The sequence below is a fragment of the Aythya ferina genome (genome assembly GCF_964211825.1).
Source record: "Aythya ferina genome assembly, chromosome: 19".
NCBI lineage: Eukaryota > Metazoa > Chordata > Aves > Anseriformes > Anatidae > Aythya > Aythya ferina.
This window is the reverse complement of record NC_140309.1, coordinates 5429646-5447597: the sequence shown is the minus strand read 5'-3', so window position 1 is coordinate 5447597 and position 17952 is coordinate 5429646. Positions and strand designations below refer to the sequence as shown.

Genomic DNA, 17952 nt, shown 5'->3' with positions numbered 1-17952 from the left:
TAAAAGAACCTACTGCACAATCTCCTTCCAGGAGAAAAGCAAGAAACACAGCATGTAGGGTATCTTATCAAAAGTACTTTAATTCATAGTTATCTTTACAAAATAATAAAGAAAAGGCATATTGTCCATCTTACAAATGTTAAATATACAAGGGGAATTACCAGAGAAAATTAAAGCTCATCCAACTTTTCATTGTAGGTTCATCTTCCTGGACATGTTAGAAGTTCACGTGGCTTCTGATGTCATTAATCTGTTTTACCATTTCCCTTATGTGTTCTCCCCTTCAAGAAAAGTAAATTCAGGTCAAAAAGCTGTAAAGTCTTTTTTGTTCGAGACCACTTAGGAAAAAAAATAATTCATGTGGTAGATAGAAGCAGAGCATGGAAACACTTGCAGGTGATTTTGTTAATTATAGGCATCATAGAGACTGCCACAAGATCTTCAGACAAAAAGCAGGCATAAAAGAAGATTTAGTTTAGTAGTAGCACAAGATGGACCAGTACCATTGTCATAAGCTGGCATGCTTTATGCTTTAAACTCTCTCTACAAACTCCAGCTGGTGCAGCAGTCAGCCCCCTGCCCCCATGCATAAGTTAAACTATACCCTACAAACATGACTAGGACAGCCTACGTAAGTGCCAGGGCTTGAATTCTACAGGAGGATCCAAGCTTTAACTTACTCTTCTTTCAGAACGGTTTGGATGCACTTGCTCTGGTAGGCACTGAGGGTGATGCTGGGTTTTCGTGGGCTAGTACCTTTTTCCATCTTTTTCTGCTGGTATTCCTTCTTCATTTTAACCTAGAAGTCACGCACAAAAAGACCCGCAGTCAGCGTTGGTTCTGCCTGCCACAGTGAAAGCCAGTTATAGCTACAAACAGGTGTCACAATGCAATAAATTCTGATTCTGTTTGGGTTAAAATCAGCTTGCTTTTGCATTCTTCCACAACGTGGAAGGGGGATAGGAGCATGGTTGCACCTGGTCTGGGAGGTCTTTTCCAACCTTAATGATTCCTTGAGTCTACAAAGAGAAAATCAGTGCTAGGACTGAGGAACGGTGTGGAGACTTTCTTAGGGTTTACACAGGGTTCCAGAGGCTGGTTCTATCTGTATTAGTAATAAGGTTCAGAAGTTATTTCTGCATGATGTTGCTAATTTAATGAAGGCATGAAGCTGCTCTGTGCAGAAAGACTGTATTCTAATTCAGCACAATCATTGTGGATGAAGTGTTACCAATAACCTACCAGCCAGATATTTTATCTCACCTGTCTGATTGCATTGCTCAAGTGCTGCAGCTGGTCATGTATTGTCTGCAGTTCCTTCTTCATATCTTTTTCACTGTCTGATAGAACAGGAAGCTGAGAGTGGAAGCTACGAAGTACTTTCTTCATCCTTCATATACAAAGCAAGAAATGTTGCTGAATTAACTCATCTGTTAAGAATAATTACACTCAGACTCCACCAGTCTTCTAACTGCGAAGCATCGTTTGTCATTCTTCCTAAGTCTTAGGGGCTCAAGACTCTACTCTCCTCTTTCAGGTAGCCTCACACAGCATTTCTCAACAGCAAGCGGACTCAGTACTGAAGGTCACCATTGAGCAAAGGGAATTTCAGAAGCTCAGACTTCCAACAAACCAGTGAGGCACTTTCCCACCTACTGTGTTCTTCTACCATGCTGACAAACAAATGTTAACAGCAAGTAATCTGTGATGAACAGAGTAGTTTGCACTCACCTATTCATAATATCTTCTTGCTTCTCTTTGGCTTCCTCATACTTGTCAGCCAACCGTTCAGCCATTTCCCGCAAACTTTTCCTTTATGCAATTGAGAAACATTTGTTTATTTCTTATTTACATGGAAATTAGTCTGTATGTAAAAACAGGCAGAGCCTGAAAAAATGGAGTGGGGAATGCCTAATTAAAGCCAGAACTGCCTTCCCTTCTAAGATAGTTTCATACAGGGCCCTATATAAAGTACCTTTTTGCATGAAGTTGCATCATTCTGGATTTTGACTTGATAGATGTAGACAGATTATACTCACTTTTCTTCTCGACAGTAATTAAGATCTTCTAGTTGCTTCTTTTTCTGTCCCAACAGCAGCTTCACTCTTTAAGATAAATATATACATAAAATCGAGCCACCCACAACAACAATCCAGCTGAATCTGTATTTAGGCCACATAGAGAACACACAGAAGTAATCACTACTCCTGTAGTATGGAGACCTAAAGCCACTGAGACAGGGGCAGTGTTAAGAACTAACTCTTCTATTTTGGCCCAGCTTTAAATAAATCAACAACTATAATTGAAAAAAGCAGAGATTGTTTAATGCAATTTTTCCTTTTAGCAGTTTTGTCATGATTATTGCTGAGGTCAAAGGATTTCCTCTGCCATGCCCAAGCACTGACACACTGACTTCATTCATCCACACCAGAAGAGCAGTAGTTCATCTCTTTTTACTTTTTTTTTTTTAAACACATTTTACTCAGTTATAGTGGTTAGTCCAGCAAAGGAGGGTTAGTGCTAGGTACTTCATGTCATTGTTCCACCAAACACTGTACAGCACTTTTTATGAGGGACTTTTTCTTACCTTTGCTGAATTTCCTCTTTTGCCAAATCTTGTTTCAGTATATATTCTTCTCTGAACACTTGTGTGGCTCTGCTAAGAAGTTGAAGGCATTCTTCAGGGGGAGGAGCAGCATCTTTATCCCCAGATCTGAATAAACAGGAGAGTTTTTTCCTCAATCCTACTTTTCCACGTTCCTTGGAAAGGTTAAATTAGAGCACTTACAGTAAGGGCTCTGGGGGTTCAGATATGGAAATGAGGGGCACAAATAAAGCCCTTTGCTATAAAGCAATTTTCCCAATGAGGAAATCATGAGTTCTCTGAAGATGCTGAAAACCCACTGGGACAGCCCTGAACAACCTAATGTAGCACTGTGGTTAGCCCAGCACTGAGCGAAGTGATTCCCCTTCCAGCCTAAAGGGCTACACTATTTGATGCCATGCCTGTACCATGGCACAAAGCTCCTGCAGAAGCTGCATCCCTGTTCAGTCAGGAGCTGCATCCCTGTTCAGTCAGGAGTTGATGATGAACATGTAGTATTCCTAAAGAGTCCTCCCTCTTCACCTTCCCTAGGGAATGGTTTTTACTTACTTCAGGAGCAAGGGATTGGCAGTACTCCGCTGAAGGATGCTTCGGATGTGCTTCTCAAATGAATGCTGTGAGTCAGCCAGGATCCGGAGAGGGGAAACGGTTACATCTTTGTCTTCCCTGGTACATAGTAAAGGAGGGGATGCAGGATGGACTGTGCTTCTGCCAGAGAACAGCAAATACAGAACACTCATAAGCATTACACTACACCAGAGTTTAAACAGTAGTTAAAACTAAGGAACTCATCCACTGTGGGATTAACATATTACAGCAGCAAGTCAGAAGTGGTCCAAGAGGAAATATTTCAATTGTGTGATAAATCCAGCTTTAGACAGGGTGGAGCTCAAATCCCCACATCTTTGGTCATAGCTGAAAAGGTCAAGAATCACAAATATCTTCCTATTTAAAGGTAAAAAAAATAACAAGGCAAGCAAGGATTCAAATGGCAACATGACCCAATCTCTGAAGAGTTTCAGATTTGCAGAATCCTCATCTAAAAGTAAGTAAGAAGACAACAAGGTCAACAATTTTTTGACGCAATGTTTGTCTGAATCCTCATTAGTAGCGATACAGATTAGTTATATCCCCTCTGACCACCTTATCAGTAGTAAGCAACTACCCTGAGAACACTGAAGTGCTCTGCCAGGGATTGTTCAGCAGGTAAACTGCATTGTGCTTCATTGTGCAGAACTCCAGGCTGAAAGGATCAAAAGAACAAATGGGGGAAAAAAATCTGACTTTTTTTATAGGACAGTCATGGATTTCAGTCTTATTAAGACTCACGTACAAGAGTGGCCTTGTAATACACTCGTAGGTATTTGTGATGCAGATCATCGTAGGCCCCAGGATGTCAGAGACTATCCAAAATCCTCTGATTGGAGCAGGTTGCCTGAAGGGAAGAAAACACAAGCATTACTCATTCAAGAAAAAACATTCTTTGTTCCTGAAAGTTGTTGTGCAAGTTCTTTTGGAGAAGCTCTATTTATAGCAATCAACTTAAGCCAGACCCATGTCACAAAGTGAAGAACCACTCTTCTGAAGGAGTCCTGCAAAATAATTATTCTCATACCATGCAGGCTGACTGAGTCAGATGTTACCAGGCAAAAAGTCATCCACCCTGAGAGAGGGAGCACCCGTACAACTTAGCTGTGAATCAGCAGCTAAAATCTGCTGTGACCCAGGAAACTTTACCCCCTTCTAGTGCAGGGCACAGACTTCCTCAGGAAAAGACTGCTTCTGCCCATACACAGGTGCTCTGCATACCACCTCGTCTGCTCCAAACGCCACTTCCTCAGGTGAAAACTCACACCCCTAGATATTTGTCACCTGTACTAACTTAGGGAGCCCTTTAGATTAGATGACTGATGTCTACTAATAGAGCATTTTTTTGTATCTTCAATATGTTTAATAAACAGCATTCCACGGAAGCGATCAGGCTGTATTAAAGTTAGATGACACAGCCAACACAAATATCACATTTCCCAGACAATGATGCCTCTTAACCCTGATTAGGGTACTTTACCAGCTAAAAAAACACCCAAGCTGTTCTATCAAGGCACAGCTTTGTCTTTTAACCTGTGGGTAAAAGGAACACATCAGTGTTCAAGACTCTTAGATTGATTGAGCCCCAGAGTTCTATTGGGACAGGTAAATGGAAGCAAAAGTTTCTGCTAGTTTGACAGGTAATTTTCAGACATAAAAATTTAGCTCACATATCTAACTGTGCATTAAGGAGCTTGATGCATGAAATGCTTATTTATATTTATTTGAATTCTGTTACGCTGATTTCATTATTTTTAGTGATAAGAATGCAGCAGAAGACAGCTAATCATAAATACTTTTCCAGAAAAACTCACTGATTTGGAAGCAACAGAAAGTTGTTTTTTACCTGCATGGCAATGGTTTCGTACAAAGAATATGTTCAACAAAGCACTTCTGTTCTGCACCCAGCTCCTGTAAACTGTCTTTATCTTCTTCATCTGCAAAGAGATTTGTCTGAATGCAATATCCACTGTGTAGGGTAAGGTGTTCTCAGTATTACTCACACGTTCCCCAGCTTGTTACTAGCAAAACAAAGCCGTTCAGACAGTACAGACAGTAATCCCTTTCCCCCTTTCCTCTATGTGCAACAGACTCTCGCCACTCACCTGAACCAAGGAATTTGTGCAGTTTGTTGATCCACGTCAACCCCACGCTGTGGACACCAGCTTCATGTGTGCAGTGGTATCTAGAGGGACATTTTGGATCTGAAATTTAAATAGCGAATGTAGTAGATGGCACTGAACGAAGAAAATCTCATTCTGCAGCTGTGTGCTGTTGAACACATGTATTGACCTCTTGTCCAGCCAGCATTAACATCTCGTTGCAAGTACTGACTAGCGCCTATCCACAAAATGAGCTAGGGGCACCAGCCACGTTGTTAGAATTCTGCATATAAACCAATTACTCTTGCAACACCTGTTACTAACCCGTTGGTGCATTGTTTAGAATTACTCGTATTACACAACATCTTTGTCCACCAAACTTTCAAGGGCAGATCAGTCAATGGCAGCCGACCAGCTTTCAGACAGGCTTCTTGTTCAGAAAGACCCAAACCCTGTGTCCTGCCCAACCTCCTGCCCCAGGTGACAGGCTGATGAACAGACACCAACTCCTCCTTCAGGATTCATCCTCACAGTGTATCACTTGCTAACACACATAGAACAGAACAAGCACAACAACTTCTGCTTTCTTATCCACAGCTGAAATAATTTAGTGTTTTGTAAACATCAGTAATCCGCCCATGAGTAAACAATAAAGCACATCCCAGCCTTGCTCTTTCTTTTAGTGATCTGCAGTATTTGCCATACTCTTCCAGGTCCTATTTACGAAACAAAGATCTACCAAATGGCTTTTCACACATCAGTGGAGAAGCACATGCCCCCTCATAGATACACTTTACAACAGAAAAGACCATGAAACACCAGTCACCTTTCTGCCATTCATTTTAATACAGCAAGTGGTTAATAAAAATGATACCAAAAAACCCCAATGGTGATAATAGGTACTGAATGTTCACACCTGCTTCAGAAGCAAGGTTCAGAGGTTCCTAAGTTCTTTTATGGCAACTTCCCTTTTACTCTGCAGATTTTCTACAGCTTTATTGAAGGCATCATGCAAATGCTTTTTGTAATGCTGCTGTTTGAGACCAATGGTAATTTAAAAATAACTTGGTCCTAAATTCATTAAATAAAGCAAACAAAAGACAACAACCTGAACCACCACCCTACCTTGATGCAGTTTGATTGGGCAAGAGAAATCAGACTCCAAAGGCTCTTCCTCATCTCCTGATGCCAGTTTCAGTGCAAGTTCCAGCTCAACACATTCAAACACGTACAGGGAAGGAATAAGATCAGATCTTGGGTCCCATGACTTTTCCGACTGTAAAGAGCATTGAATTCTTCTATGAGTCAGCACTTAAATAGAAATACCAAAGCAAATAGCAGTAGGAGAGTGTTACGTAATATAGGCATGTGTAATAATCATTACAGTAATTAGTTTAAGTCCCCTTATGGTTTTCCACTTAAAAAGCTTCTCTCTGACACATGATTTCTTCAGAAGATCCTCTTTAAAATAGCTCATAGCAAGTTTGATTGAAAACTTCTATATCTACAGGATTCACACAAGCAATATTTAAAACAAAAGTGAAAGAGGATTACGGGGAATGGCTGAAGGAGTAGGACTCTCTACTTGGTTATAGAAGAACACAGCACCTGGCATTCACTGCTGTCTTGAACTGTGACTGAGGAAGCAAAACGAACGAGACAAGGTACCTGCTCGTCATCCTCTTCTGCATCCAGTACCACACAGTGATAAAGCATTCCTGATTCAGTAGCAATCACCAGGATGTTTGGAACACAAGGCAGGCAAAGGACAGCACAGGCATCGTAGCCGTAATTATCTTCTGCAGCAGGGTGCATGGGCAAAGGGCCGAGCAGCTTGCCAAGATTCCCAGTGCTGGAATAAAGAAGATGTGCTCACAACACTAGGTGTAGAAGGAGAGTTCCCCACGACTGCCTGCAGGAGTCTGCTGAATAATAACTATAGAATAAGGATGATTAAAATAAAGAACAAACATGATGGAGTTCTAACACACTGTTCTTGGAGTTACGACTACTAGCACTGCCACAAAGAAACGACACAGAATGGAATACAAGAAAAATCAGCCCAGCATCCATTACAGAGTCCCAGCCAGGTGAAGAGATGGCTCTCCAATGTACAGGCACCCCATGAAACATGAGGATGAACCCACGCCTACCTCTGTATCAGGCTGATGTACGTGAGGAATGTCTCCCCGTTTTCATATAAGATGTACAGCGGGTAAGCCAGCACCTCGTCGCTCCCTCGCTGTCCAAGTACGTTCTTTGGGACTGGCACCAGAGGGCCAAAGTCAAACGCCACTGCAGTCTCTCCCAGTGACGCTGTGTAGGCTCTCCTAGGGACAGGTCAGAACAAAGCCTGGAGTCAGCAGTGACTGGGAGGAGTACGTCGAATTACTTCTGAACACCTGTCCATTGGTCCTTTGATATACGCTGCTTGCAGCAGCAAAGGCACGCAGGTAACATCCTTCTTAAAAGGCCTCATTTCTGAAAGGCACCCACCAGCCAGCCCAGTTTCACTGAGCAAGAGGTTTCAAGTTTCTCCTTCCCAGTTAAGCCCAAGGAAAAAATAAAAAGATCTGTTTTCTGCATTCCCCACCCAAAAAGCCCTTCTTAACCCTTAAAGATAATGCCTATTTTTCAAATGACTATTCTGACAAACACTGACTGTACAGTTTGTTCCCTCTTTTAGAAAAATCAGGAAAAAAAATAGTGCAGCTACTGTGCTAGGAAGAAGTTCTAGCACAGAATTCTGTGATCAGTAAGTCATGAGAAAATTTGTATCAGAATTTAAGGTGGATTTATCACTCATTAAAAACATGACAGAGAATGCAGAGCTTATTCTGTCAAAAGCATTTCAAAATACAAGAAGCCACACAAACCCTTTGTTGATTGTAAGAGTCTCCTCCTCTGAATCTGAAAGAGTAATCACTTTGATGGGCGTCTGAGGTATCTTCAGGCTGTAAATCCTAGAGGAAAGAAACAGCAGTAATGTTCATACAGGAACACCAGCTGATAGGGGTCAAAAAATCCTCCCATCCTATCTTATATTGCTGCTTCTTTGAAGAAGGACAAAGCACAAATACCTAGTGAAAAACCAGGCACGCCCCAAGCGAGAGCACAAGCAGCTTTTACCTTATCGTGTTATCTGAAGTCAAGAGCACGATGTGGGGCTCCAGCGTCTCGCAGGGATACCACGCGGCGTGCTTCAGAGCCAGAGACGGCGAGCTTGTGAAGAACCTTTCGGCGATGGGAATGGTGCTGAAACAGAGAGCAGACACAGGCCCAGTGACAAGAGCTACCTCTTCGGGTGGGGGCAAGACGAGCTGTGCAGACAACCAAACGGCTCCAGCAGCGTTAGCAGGGGGCGTTAAAGCTGGGCCCTCCCTGCAGCGTGCTGCCAGCCAGCACCAACCCACCTGCAGTTCACCGTCTCCTTCCCGCCCTCGAACTCGGAGCTCTTGCCCCAGCGTTTGGGCAGCTCCAGGACCGTGAGTCCCCTGGTGCCGACAAGCGCCACATGGTGCTGCGTGGGGCTCAGCAGCGTCTGGTACACCTCGAACAGCGGCGGGTTTATGCACAGCAGCGTCTGAGGAGAGAAACGGGGGTCAGTCAGTGCCAGGGGGGTCTGTGCCGGGTGGGGGTGTCTGTTAGTCAGTCGTTGCTGGGTAGGGTGCCCACCTCACAGACAATCTTCTCATCTCACCTTCCACCCCGCCCCTCTACACACCTCCAAGCCCCCCCACTCCACCTCACAGCCCCACTCCCAGCCTCAAGGACCCACCCTTTGGCCTCACAGCCCCCCTCCCCACCCCACAGACCCCTCAAGCCCCTTCCCACCCTAACACCCCCCACCCCTCACAAACCCCTCTCCCCTGACAACCCCAAATCCCCCTCCCAGCCCCACAGCCCCCCCCCCTCACCTCAGGGACCTCCCCCGCCCATATTTCAACCCCCTCCCCGGCCTCACCGACCCCTCAACCCCCCCCCTCACACCTCATACCCCCCTCCCCACCTGATAATCGCTCAGCCCCGGCTCGGGGCCGCCGAGGCGGCGGAGGCTGATGGCGTGCAGGGCGCTGCAGTCCCCGTCCCACAGCAGCAGGTCCCCGTCCAGCCCCAGCAGCAGGTTGCGGCTCAGCGCCGCCCTGTGACCGGCCCCGGGCCGTGAGGGGCCGGCGACGGCGGCGGCGGCAGCCACGCGGTCGCGGAGGCGTCCGAGCACGGCGTGCTGCGGCAGGGCCGCGCGCCACTGCTCCGCCGGGCCCCACTCGGCCGCCATCGCCCCGCGCGCGCAGCCGCCTCCCTCCCGTCCACACCGCCTCGCAGCCAATCGGCGCCGCCGCCGCGCCCCGTGACGTCAGCGCGCGCCGCCGCTCCGGACTACAAGTCCCGGCGTGCCGCGCGGCGGCGGGCAGAGTGAGGCGGGCGGCGATGGAGGAGCCGCTGCGCGGGCACCGCGCGCTGTACAAGGCGCCCGGCCTGGCCGTGCCGCCCTGGAAGGAGGCGTACCGCCGGGTGGGTGAGCGCTCACGGGGGCACCGCGGGGCCCTCCCCGCCCCTCACGGGTCCCTCGGGCGCTGCCTGACGTCCCCTCCCTTTGCTCCGCTCCCCCCCGCAGCGCTGCGCTGAGAGGCTGAGGAGCGGCCGCGCCAAGCTGCTGGAGCGCTACCGCCGGGCCGGGGATGGGGGCGGCACCGGGCCGGGGGCGCTGCTGGTGCCGGAGGTGATGGAGATGGAGTGGCGCAGCCTACAGGCGGCTAGGCGAGGCGACGCGGCGCAGGTCAGTGCTTGGGGTCAGCCCCTATCAGGACCCCCCCCCCCCCCCCCCCCCGGCCTCCTTCGGTATCTCTTTACCTTGCCCCAGTGGGGCTGGAGCCGCCTCCTGAGCTCGGGGGGCTGCTCCGGGCCCGCTGGGGGGGATTGCGGTGTGTTTGGCTTTCCCCACTGCATGTCTGTGCAAATAGAGGCTTACCAACCAGGAAACTGACAGACTTCCACTCACAGCAACGGGTGGAAGTTATGTGTGAATGTGGGCACTATGAGAGAACTACTGACTGCTGTGCCTTTCAGATGCTAGAGGACCCCTATGAGCTAGCTGTGCTGGATGAAATCCAACAGGAGTTGATCTTGCAAGGTAACATCTCAGCACATCTTCTGGCTCCTGTTTGAGTTGCATGACTCCTTTCTAGTAGTTCCTGAGGCTGCAGTTCTCAGTTCTCATATATCACATGACACAGGGGAAGAGCTTCCTTAGTCTCTGTAGCCTCTCTAATGCACTGAGACCTTGTTGGAGAGCTCTAAGAGTTACACAACATTCTAAGGACTGTGAGGAACTAGTAAGAGGCTAGCGGAGACAGCACTGTGGTGGCTGCGAACTGTAGGTGCCTGTATAAATAAACTCAGAATACTTCTAAATTGTTGGCTGGAAAGTGTTACAGTCACACACTTGAGATCAGATAAAGGATGAACCATAGGGAAAAAAAGCTAACAACAACAGCTTCCTCAAGCATAGAAATCCAATTCAAAGAAAGAAATTCAGAACAGCCAGCAGCTATGTGTATGCTGCAGTGCTGCATTGTGTTTGTAACAGATAGCTGAGGATAAACTTGCACATATATCTCTTTCAGAACAACTGGTTATAGAAGAGTATGAGCGAAGCCTGCAGTTCGATGAAGAATGTCTCAATGCAATGCTTGATGGCTTGGATGCCAGCAACAAGATCATCTGCCCGGTGTGCAGAAAGTAAGAAAGCCCTCAGCACTGGAGCAAAAGTCTCCACTCTCCTGCAGCAGTTTGTGCTCAGAAACAGGCAAATAGCAGTAGGCAAACAGGCTGCTGTTGGTGTGAATTTCAACAAAACAGAAAAACGAGCAATGTCCTGGCTGTTCAGGTGCTCACTGTACGCTCTTTCTAGGAACACCCTGACTGTGAGTTGTCACTCAATTTTCTGCCAGTGTGGCTTGTACATCCTCACACGGGTAAGCTGTGCTGGGAGTGATGTCTTAAGTCTGCTGCGAAGAGGAAGCTTTAAGCTACAGACAAGAACTTACAAATAAAATCTATTCTTAACCCATTTTTTCCAGGGTATGACGGAACAGAAGCTTCGGGCACTTCTAGAAAACACTTTAACAGAACACAGCTACAGGTGCTTGCACAACCCGGAGTTCACAGTTACCGGTGGGATGGAGGAGGAAATGAGTCTCCTCATGACCTGTCCGGTGAGTCAAGTGTCAGGCTCCTGTCTGACACCACACCTTTCTGCCTGGGTCCATTTCTTGATTGCAAGGGCAGCCACAAGCCCAGTGATCCTGGGGGTTGTGTTGCTGTGTGTCCCCCCCCCCCAAACTTTCTTGGAAGTGGTTTTACATCTGACCACCAGTAACTGTAAAAGAGCTGCCTACCACAGCTTACCTTCCCTGCTGAATTAGGGGATCTTTCAACAAGGCTCCCTCTAGCTCAAGCTCACGAGTTCTTACAGCTCTGCTGTGGAAGTTGAATCCCTTTGCACACAGCATGTGTACCTGCATGGTGGGCACAGGGTCAGGAGCAGAGCATTTCAAATGGTTTTGAACATTAGTAACTGGCTTTGTACGTTACCATAGCTTGTCTAACTTAACCTTACCTTCTGTAAAGGTCTGTGACTCCTGGACGGTTCTCCTGTAGGCTGTTTCAGCTGCTGCTTTTTCACTGGAAGGACTTCAAGATTAAAAACCCACTCAGAGCTGCTACTATCTCTTAATGTATACACTTGTATGTGCTGTGTCAAAATACTTAACAAGGCAGTGCTACTGCCTTAACCTGCACTTTTGATGGCACAGCACATGTTTTATAATAAATGTACTTATTTCTAGGCTTGTCATTTTTAACAGTGGTGTTTTTATTGGTGATCTCACAGCTTGCATGGGGCTTTAGCTTCGGTTTTTGGTCAATGACAGCATTTCTGCTGTATCCTTTTGTTGTAAGGAACAGGTAACTGCCTGCAGGCTTAACTGCAGTTGTGTACTTCACCCTGGACTATTGGAGTATTTCACTGGAACAGCTTCTGTAAAATATGCAATTTTTCCACCAAGTATCTGTGGGAACTTATCCACCCAGGGAGGAACAGATTCTGATTGCCCCTTATCCCTGCTAGGCTTGCTTCTCCTTTGCCTTGTCTTTTCCACTGTACCAAAGCTCAGTTTTGTTTGAGTCAGTTTCCTCTAAGACAACTGGGTTGCAAAGATGAAACTTCTTGTATGTGACATCTGTTTGAATGTTGTAAGTAAGTAGCTTTGCTACTTACAAGTGTGTTTCATACACACATAACTTGGATACACTTATTTTGAGGCCAAAACTATCAAAACCCTGTAACTAAGGCTGGCTGGTGGGTGAGGGGGGATGGCTCATCTGCAAGGCTTCATTTTGGGGTAGGAGGGGCCTTTAAAGGGATGTTTAGTTCCAACCCTATGCCACAGGCATATGCCCTAGACCAGCTTGCTCACAGCCCTACTACCCTCATAGGGAAGAACAACTTCTGTAAGTCTCCCCTCTTCCAGTTCAAAGAACACTTACCAGAAACTTGGTTCTCGTTCAGCCACCCCTCCATCCTCCCCAGCCTCCCGCACAGCTCTGCTGAGCCTTACCAGCTGAGCAACACCATTCCAGCCTAAAAGGTAATCCTGGACAAAAGTAACAAGGAACAACCACTGGAGAGGTACAAGTCAGGTGCCATCAGGTGTTCTGACAGGCTCTTATCATTTTGTTCATGGATGTGCTCAAGCCTAATTAGAAGCAGCTCTTTACTGCACTGCCAGCTGGCGTGCAGCTCCCAGACATGGCAGAGCACCTTCTGCAGTTCTGCTCTGCCAGCAGGACTGCCTGGGACCTTGAGGCAACAACTGGAGACACCAGTTTGAGCAGAAAGCCACAGCTGCTGCCCTGCAGCAATGCTTCTGCCATGAGCAGCCACAGAATTTGAATCATTCTGCCAGAACTGAAGCATTCCAACCTCCCCATGGTATTTTTCTGAAGCAGATGTATTAATACTAATCTAGCAGGTTATCGCAGCACGTTCCTGTTTGGAACAACTCAAAGTCAGTGTTTGAGAGCCTAAATTCTGCTCTACAGCACAGGCAGCCAAGACTTCAGTCATACCCCCACTACCACAACCTGCCACAAATGAGATTCACAAACATCATTAGCGCAGCTTGGCCAGCAAAATTTCTCCTACAGCCATAACTATGCTGGCAGAAAGGCACGCTGTGTGTTTGGGGGTGCTGGAGTAGCTCTCCTTGGAGAAAACAGGGACAGCACACACCAGCTCTGCAGCTCCAGCTCTGCAGGAAGCTTTATTAACACCATCATGGGCCTGGACACACAAACATCATCATTATGGCAACTCTCTGGTCAGCACAAAGAAGAGAGACCACCCCTTTTCAGTGACTCGTTGAACAGACTTTATTCTTCACATTCATTCTTAATTGTATGAAAACCACCAGGCAGGGTGAGGCAATTCTACACAGTAATGTTTGAGAACTTGATCTGGGCAGCAACATAAATACAAAACCCAAAATACAAGTGAGATTCCTCACTCTCCCATGATGTGCACTTCCAAACTCAAAGGTACTTACTCTCCGTAGCTGTCGTGAAGATACATTTGGGCATTATTGCTGGCTGGAGCACTGCAGTGTAATGCCCACAGCTGAAGATTAGTTTCCTAGCCTAACTTACTGACATTTGACAAAGCTTTTAAGGTCTTCCAGGAATTTAATGTACTCCTGGTGCTCCAGTGCAGTGCTGAGCTCAATTAACTCATCAGCAAACGCGTTGTCCACTCCTCGGTCAGCCAGAAAATCCATCAGGTGATCGTACAGAGCCTGCAAGAGAGCGACAGAAAACGTCCTTAGCAGAGCACATCTGGATACGGGTTGCTGTTGGAATGTCCCAACAAGCAGGGAGACCTCTGCCACCTCCCCATCCCCTCCTCGGCAGGGTGAGAGGCCTGGAGGAAGGGCACAGGGCACAGGTCATCAAACCTTGGGCGTATAAACCCAAAGCCAGCACACAGGCTGCGCCCTGAGGTTGATGAACAGCCTGCAGGGCCAGGAGATAAAGGCTGTCAAAGGCAACGCATCCGCAATACCGAGCTCTGCCTCTCCCCTCTGCACAATGCAGTGGCCTTGGGGGTAAATTGCTCTAGCAGTATCTGGGAAGTGTCGTATTGGACGTAACAATGGGTTTGAGAGACTAAATCTTTTACCATCACCAAATCATTTTTTTTGGGTTTTAATCCTACCTAACTATTGCAACTGCAGCACCTTGTTTCAGAACTGAGGTTCCCCCCTTGCCCCTCACAAGAACTGCTGCTGTTCTGTGCAGTGCAGTACTGCTAACGGCTGCCATACTGCCTTTAAACAGAGCAGTGTCAGCGAGCAAATCATTCCTTTCGGTCTTCTGCAATCTGAGCAGATAGTAAATCATACAGATTCCTAAAGTAATTTGCTGTCTCAAGTCAGACAGAGGGGAAAACAGTAGCGTGGAATATTCTAGAGCACGCTGACCAATTTGAATATGAATGCCTCCCAAAGAGATGCACCCGAGGAGTAAAGCTTTCATCATATCACACGTGGCCTCCAACTCAGCTGTAACCTTTTGGAAGCCTGGCATTACGAACAGGTAAGCAGATGCCAGATAGCTGGATGTTTGTTATTAGTGTCACTACTATGAAATCATACACAAAGAACCTAGAAAACAAAGACATCTACACCTGGAATCTGTAAGCAACACTGTTCAAATCACAGATGAAAGCAGATTTGACCAAGTGTTAAAGCACCTCTACAATACGTTACAACTGCTAGGAAATGATCAGCTCACAAAACCTGGCAGAGAATTAGCTTCAGCTTATCAGACCCAGTGCTGTGTGACTGCTGGGACCACATAACAATCCCCAGCTTGCAGGGGAACTACTGCCTCGTGGCAAGCTGGGAGAAAGCAGGGGAATCTCCAGGGTGACACATCCAGGACAGGACTCACTGGTAAATCAGCAGCAGGAGGAGGCCAGGCAAGAGCAGCTGGAGTGCCCCCTGCAGCCTTCGGCCATGTCAGCACTTACCCAGTCAAGGGAATCTGTATTGAGGGTGTAATTGGTGTCCTTCCAATCTGCTTCTCCCGTGGGCTGAAAGCTGACCTCCCTGATTGTGAAGATGTCGCTTTCCTCCTCTCCCTCGTGCCCAACCTGAAACAGGAAATGAGATGCAAGACATTCATTAGCTCTAATTACAGGGCGCCATCAACCATTGTATCCTAAAGCCTAGAAATATGAGACTGCAGGCAAAACCAGGCAAAACCTCAAGACCGGTACTGAGGCCACTCCTCTCCCCTCAGCGTGTGCCTGAAGACGAGCACACACGTGCCCAAGAACAGAGGAAATCCCACAGGAGGCAGCCTGCCAGCTGCTGCTGCCAGAGACACCTGAGGAAAACCAGCAGCCCGACTATACAGAGATGTACGAGTCTCTTCTGTGTGGTTCTAAACCAGTCTTCAGAAGTTTGCCTTGCCTTTGTCAGCTAACGCTGCTTGCACAAGAGATCTGTTAAGATTTACAAAAGAAACCACAGGGGTCAGTCTGAAGCCAAACTCTCAATTCAAATTTCTCCCTTCCCCTTTTTAAATCTCTGCCTCTCTTTGTGATAATGTCTTGTACCAGTAAGATTTGCATGTTACTGCTGCATTGTATTAAATCTAACTCATTTGGGCCATTCCTGTTTGCCCCTCTCAATGTGTCACTCTGTTAAAGAAGCCATGCTTCCCTTCTCTAATTTCACTCAGTAAGCTGGCCTACAAGCAGCTGATCGGAAAGGCAGGTCAGGACGTAAGGAATGCAATGGAACATCTCCCCAGGGTTTATCCTTGCAAAGATAAAGCCTCCGAGTTAAAAACAAAAAAAAAAAAAAAAAAAAAACAACAAACAGGTAAAAGGAGACTGCATTTTCTGTAGATTCAGGAAAACCAAGAAAACTATAACCAGCAGTTAGATCCAACAGTGGCAGAATTAATTACACTGCAGTAAAAAGCAGAAAATGCCCGTGCAGCGAGCCACAGCTGGCTACAGCTAACACAGGACCAGCTTGATACTCACCTCATCTTCGGGATAATGGCAGTCAAGAACAAGGGTCTGTTTTGTATCATCTTTAACTACTTCCACAACAAAGTTTGGAGTTGATGTAATATCAGGCTAAATAAGAAAAAAGTTGCATCAGCACTGGAGTCTGAACAAGAGCCCAAGTGACCGCAGCCCAGCCCAGCACCGCCGCGCATCGCCCTCTTCCCCACGTCCTTTCAGCCTCCTTCCCCAGGGACCAGCACAGCCTCCCCTCCCCGAGGTCTCTCAGCTTTCTCTGCTCTGCATCTGGTCACAGAGGGAGAAGTCACTGGTCACAGTGCTCGCTCAGCACCAGTCACTGCAGACCAAGCCACCTGCCTCAAATTCCACCACTCCTTCACAGTTTTTAGCAGGACTTTGACTAAAAGCCTAATTAAACCAGACTGAGATCCTTCTGCCCAACACCACCATGCAAGGGCTATTGAAAAACAAATCTGCATTTTGCAACTTGATACTCCCAAATATCAAGGGGGGGGACGTGACTTAACACTTTCTAGCGTTCTACCTTCTAGTTCTGCCTTCCCCCTGTGCTCGTACCCACCAGGAAAGCTCCCACTGCCACCTTTACCTCCTGCTCATCGGGTTTCTGATCTTCTTGCGTTTCTTCATCCACCGAGGGTGGGATGCTGTTGTTGATGTTGAACGTAACCGTTATCCTTCAAAAGAAACAGCAGTAAGGACCTTAAACACACACAAAACACCCATTGTGTTTCTCTGATTTAAAAAGTTTGCCTCAGGCACAGAATTAGTGCTGACGAATCTGCACGCCCTGAACAAGGCTGTACTACAGAGACGCTCCCTAACGAAGCGGACTCTGATTGCTCTTGTGAGCATTTTTTAGGTTTTATTAGGCCGAATTTGCTGTTTTTAGGGCCGGGGGGAGGCCGCGGCACTCACCTCTCGCCGGCCACCTTGCGGAGCAGCTTGGCCTCCGTGCCGTGCACCTCCAGCTCCCAGCCCCCGGACACCTGGGGCAGCGCCTTGTGCTTCTGGATCTTCTTCTCCTCCTTGATCTCATCCGCCAGGAACTGCGCGAAGGCTTTGTCCCCTGCACACGGGACGAGAAGAGAGAAAGAGAGAAAATGTCACCGCCAGGGGACAGCCCCGGGACCCCCCCACCTCCCCTCCACGTGCAGCCCGGGCGCGTGTCCTCTCCCCCCGGTGTCCCCTCACGGTGTCCCCGTCCCCTTTCCCCCCTCACCCTCCGTGTGGAGGCCGCCGCAGCCGCAGGAGACGCCGCCGGCCGAGCCCCTGCGCGGGCGGAGCAGCGCGGCCCGGCCCCCGCCGCCCCCCAACTGCCAGAGGGAGCGGGACGGGGCCGGGGCCGGGAGCACGGGGCCGGGCCGGGGGGCGCGGGGCGGGAGCGCGGCCGCCAGCAGCGGGCGAGGAGCGGGGAGGGCGGCGGCGGCGGCGCGCAGGGCCCGTGCGAGCAGCATGGCGGGGACACGCACGGGGCGAAGGGGAAGGGGAAAGGGAGGAGGCGGCCCCGGAACTGGAAGCGGGGACCGCGGTTCGAGACC

The 17952-nt window shown here is 47.9% G+C and overlaps 3 protein-coding genes across 4 annotated transcripts; 1 reads left to right on the top strand and 2 right to left on the bottom strand.

Moving 5' to 3' along the window:
• Window positions 1-60: 60 nt before the first annotated feature.
• NUP88 (nucleoporin 88) lies at window positions 61-9586 on the bottom strand. The gene is made up of 17 exons (XM_084493543.1): window positions 9305-9586; window positions 8709-8878; window positions 8425-8550; window positions 8172-8258; window positions 7449-7625; window positions 6964-7147; window positions 6421-6571; window positions 5299-5397; window positions 5040-5130; window positions 3939-4040; window positions 3155-3313; window positions 2588-2713; window positions 2040-2105; window positions 1732-1812; window positions 1264-1390; window positions 681-799; window positions 61-281 (listed from the first exon to the last, which is right to left on the bottom strand). The coding sequence occupies exons 1-17, from the start codon at window positions 9569-9571 to the stop codon at window positions 218-220; spliced, it is 2196 nt and encodes a 731-aa protein (XP_084349669.1). The 5' UTR covers window positions 9572-9586; the 3' UTR covers window positions 61-217.
• Window positions 9587-9681: 95 nt separating this feature from the next.
• On the top strand, window positions 9682-12158 carry RPAIN (RPA interacting protein). Of its 2 annotated transcripts, none has more exons than XM_084493566.1 (7): window positions 9682-9807; window positions 9911-10072; window positions 10363-10426; window positions 10920-11034; window positions 11207-11270; window positions 11376-11510; window positions 11926-12158. In XM_084493566.1, the coding sequence occupies exons 1-7, from the start codon at window positions 9724-9726 to the stop codon at window positions 11953-11955; spliced, it is 654 nt and encodes a 217-aa protein (XP_084349692.1). In that variant the 5' UTR covers window positions 9682-9723; the 3' UTR covers window positions 11956-12158. The 2 variants fall into 2 exon arrangements, with proteins under 2 accessions (XP_084349692.1, XP_084349693.1); XM_084493567.1 differs by having other exon boundaries at window positions 9709-9807; window positions 9956-10072.
• Window positions 12159-13703: 1545 nt separating this feature from the next.
• Window positions 13704-17900, bottom strand: C1QBP (complement C1q binding protein). Its single transcript, XM_084493563.1, has 6 exons — window positions 17634-17900; window positions 17330-17480; window positions 17001-17088; window positions 16409-16504; window positions 15383-15505; window positions 13704-14147 (listed from the first exon to the last, which is right to left on the bottom strand). Exons 1-6 carry the CDS (start codon window positions 17866-17868, stop codon window positions 13998-14000), a joined length of 843 nt encoding a protein of 280 aa, XP_084349689.1. The 5' UTR covers window positions 17869-17900; the 3' UTR covers window positions 13704-13997.
• Between the last annotated feature and the right edge of the window lie 52 nt (window positions 17901-17952).

Bases quoted from the DNA above. Each gene is read 5' to 3' on its own strand.
- C1QBP (XM_084493563.1), bottom strand. From the start codon at position 17,868: ATGCTGCTCGCACGGGCCCTGCGCGCCGCCGCCGCCGCCCTCCCCGCT. The intron at 17,481-17,633 runs GTGAGGGGGGAA...TCCCGTGTGCAG, and splicing joins CGGCGGCCTCCACACGGAGG to GGGACAAAGCCTTCGCGCAG. The intron at 14,148-15,382 runs GTAAGTGCTGAC...GCTCTCTTGCAG, and splicing joins ATACAGATTCCCTTGACTGG to GCTCTGTACGATCACCTGAT.
- RPAIN (XM_084493566.1), top strand. From the start codon at position 9,724: ATGGAGGAGCCGCTGCGCGGGCACCGCGCGCTGTACAAGGCGCCCGGC. The intron at 10,427-10,919 runs GTAACATCTCAG...TATCTCTTTCAG, and splicing joins ACAGGAGTTGATCTTGCAAG to AACAACTGGTTATAGAAGAG. The intron at 11,511-11,925 runs GTGAGTCAAGTG...CCTTCTGTAAAG, and splicing joins GTCTCCTCATGACCTGTCCG to GTCTGTGACTCCTGGACGGT.
- NUP88 (XM_084493543.1), bottom strand. From the start codon at position 9,571: ATGGCGGCCGAGTGGGGCCCGGCGGAGCAGTGGCGCGCGGCCCTGCCG. The intron at 8,879-9,304 runs GTGGGGAGGGGG...TTCTCTCCTCAG, and splicing joins CGGGGCTGAGCGATTATCAG to ACGCTGCTGTGCATAAACCC. The intron at 3,314-3,938 runs GTACGTGAGTCT...GTTCTCTGGCAG, and splicing joins TGTATTACAAGGCCACTCTT to AAGCACAGTCCATCCTGCAT.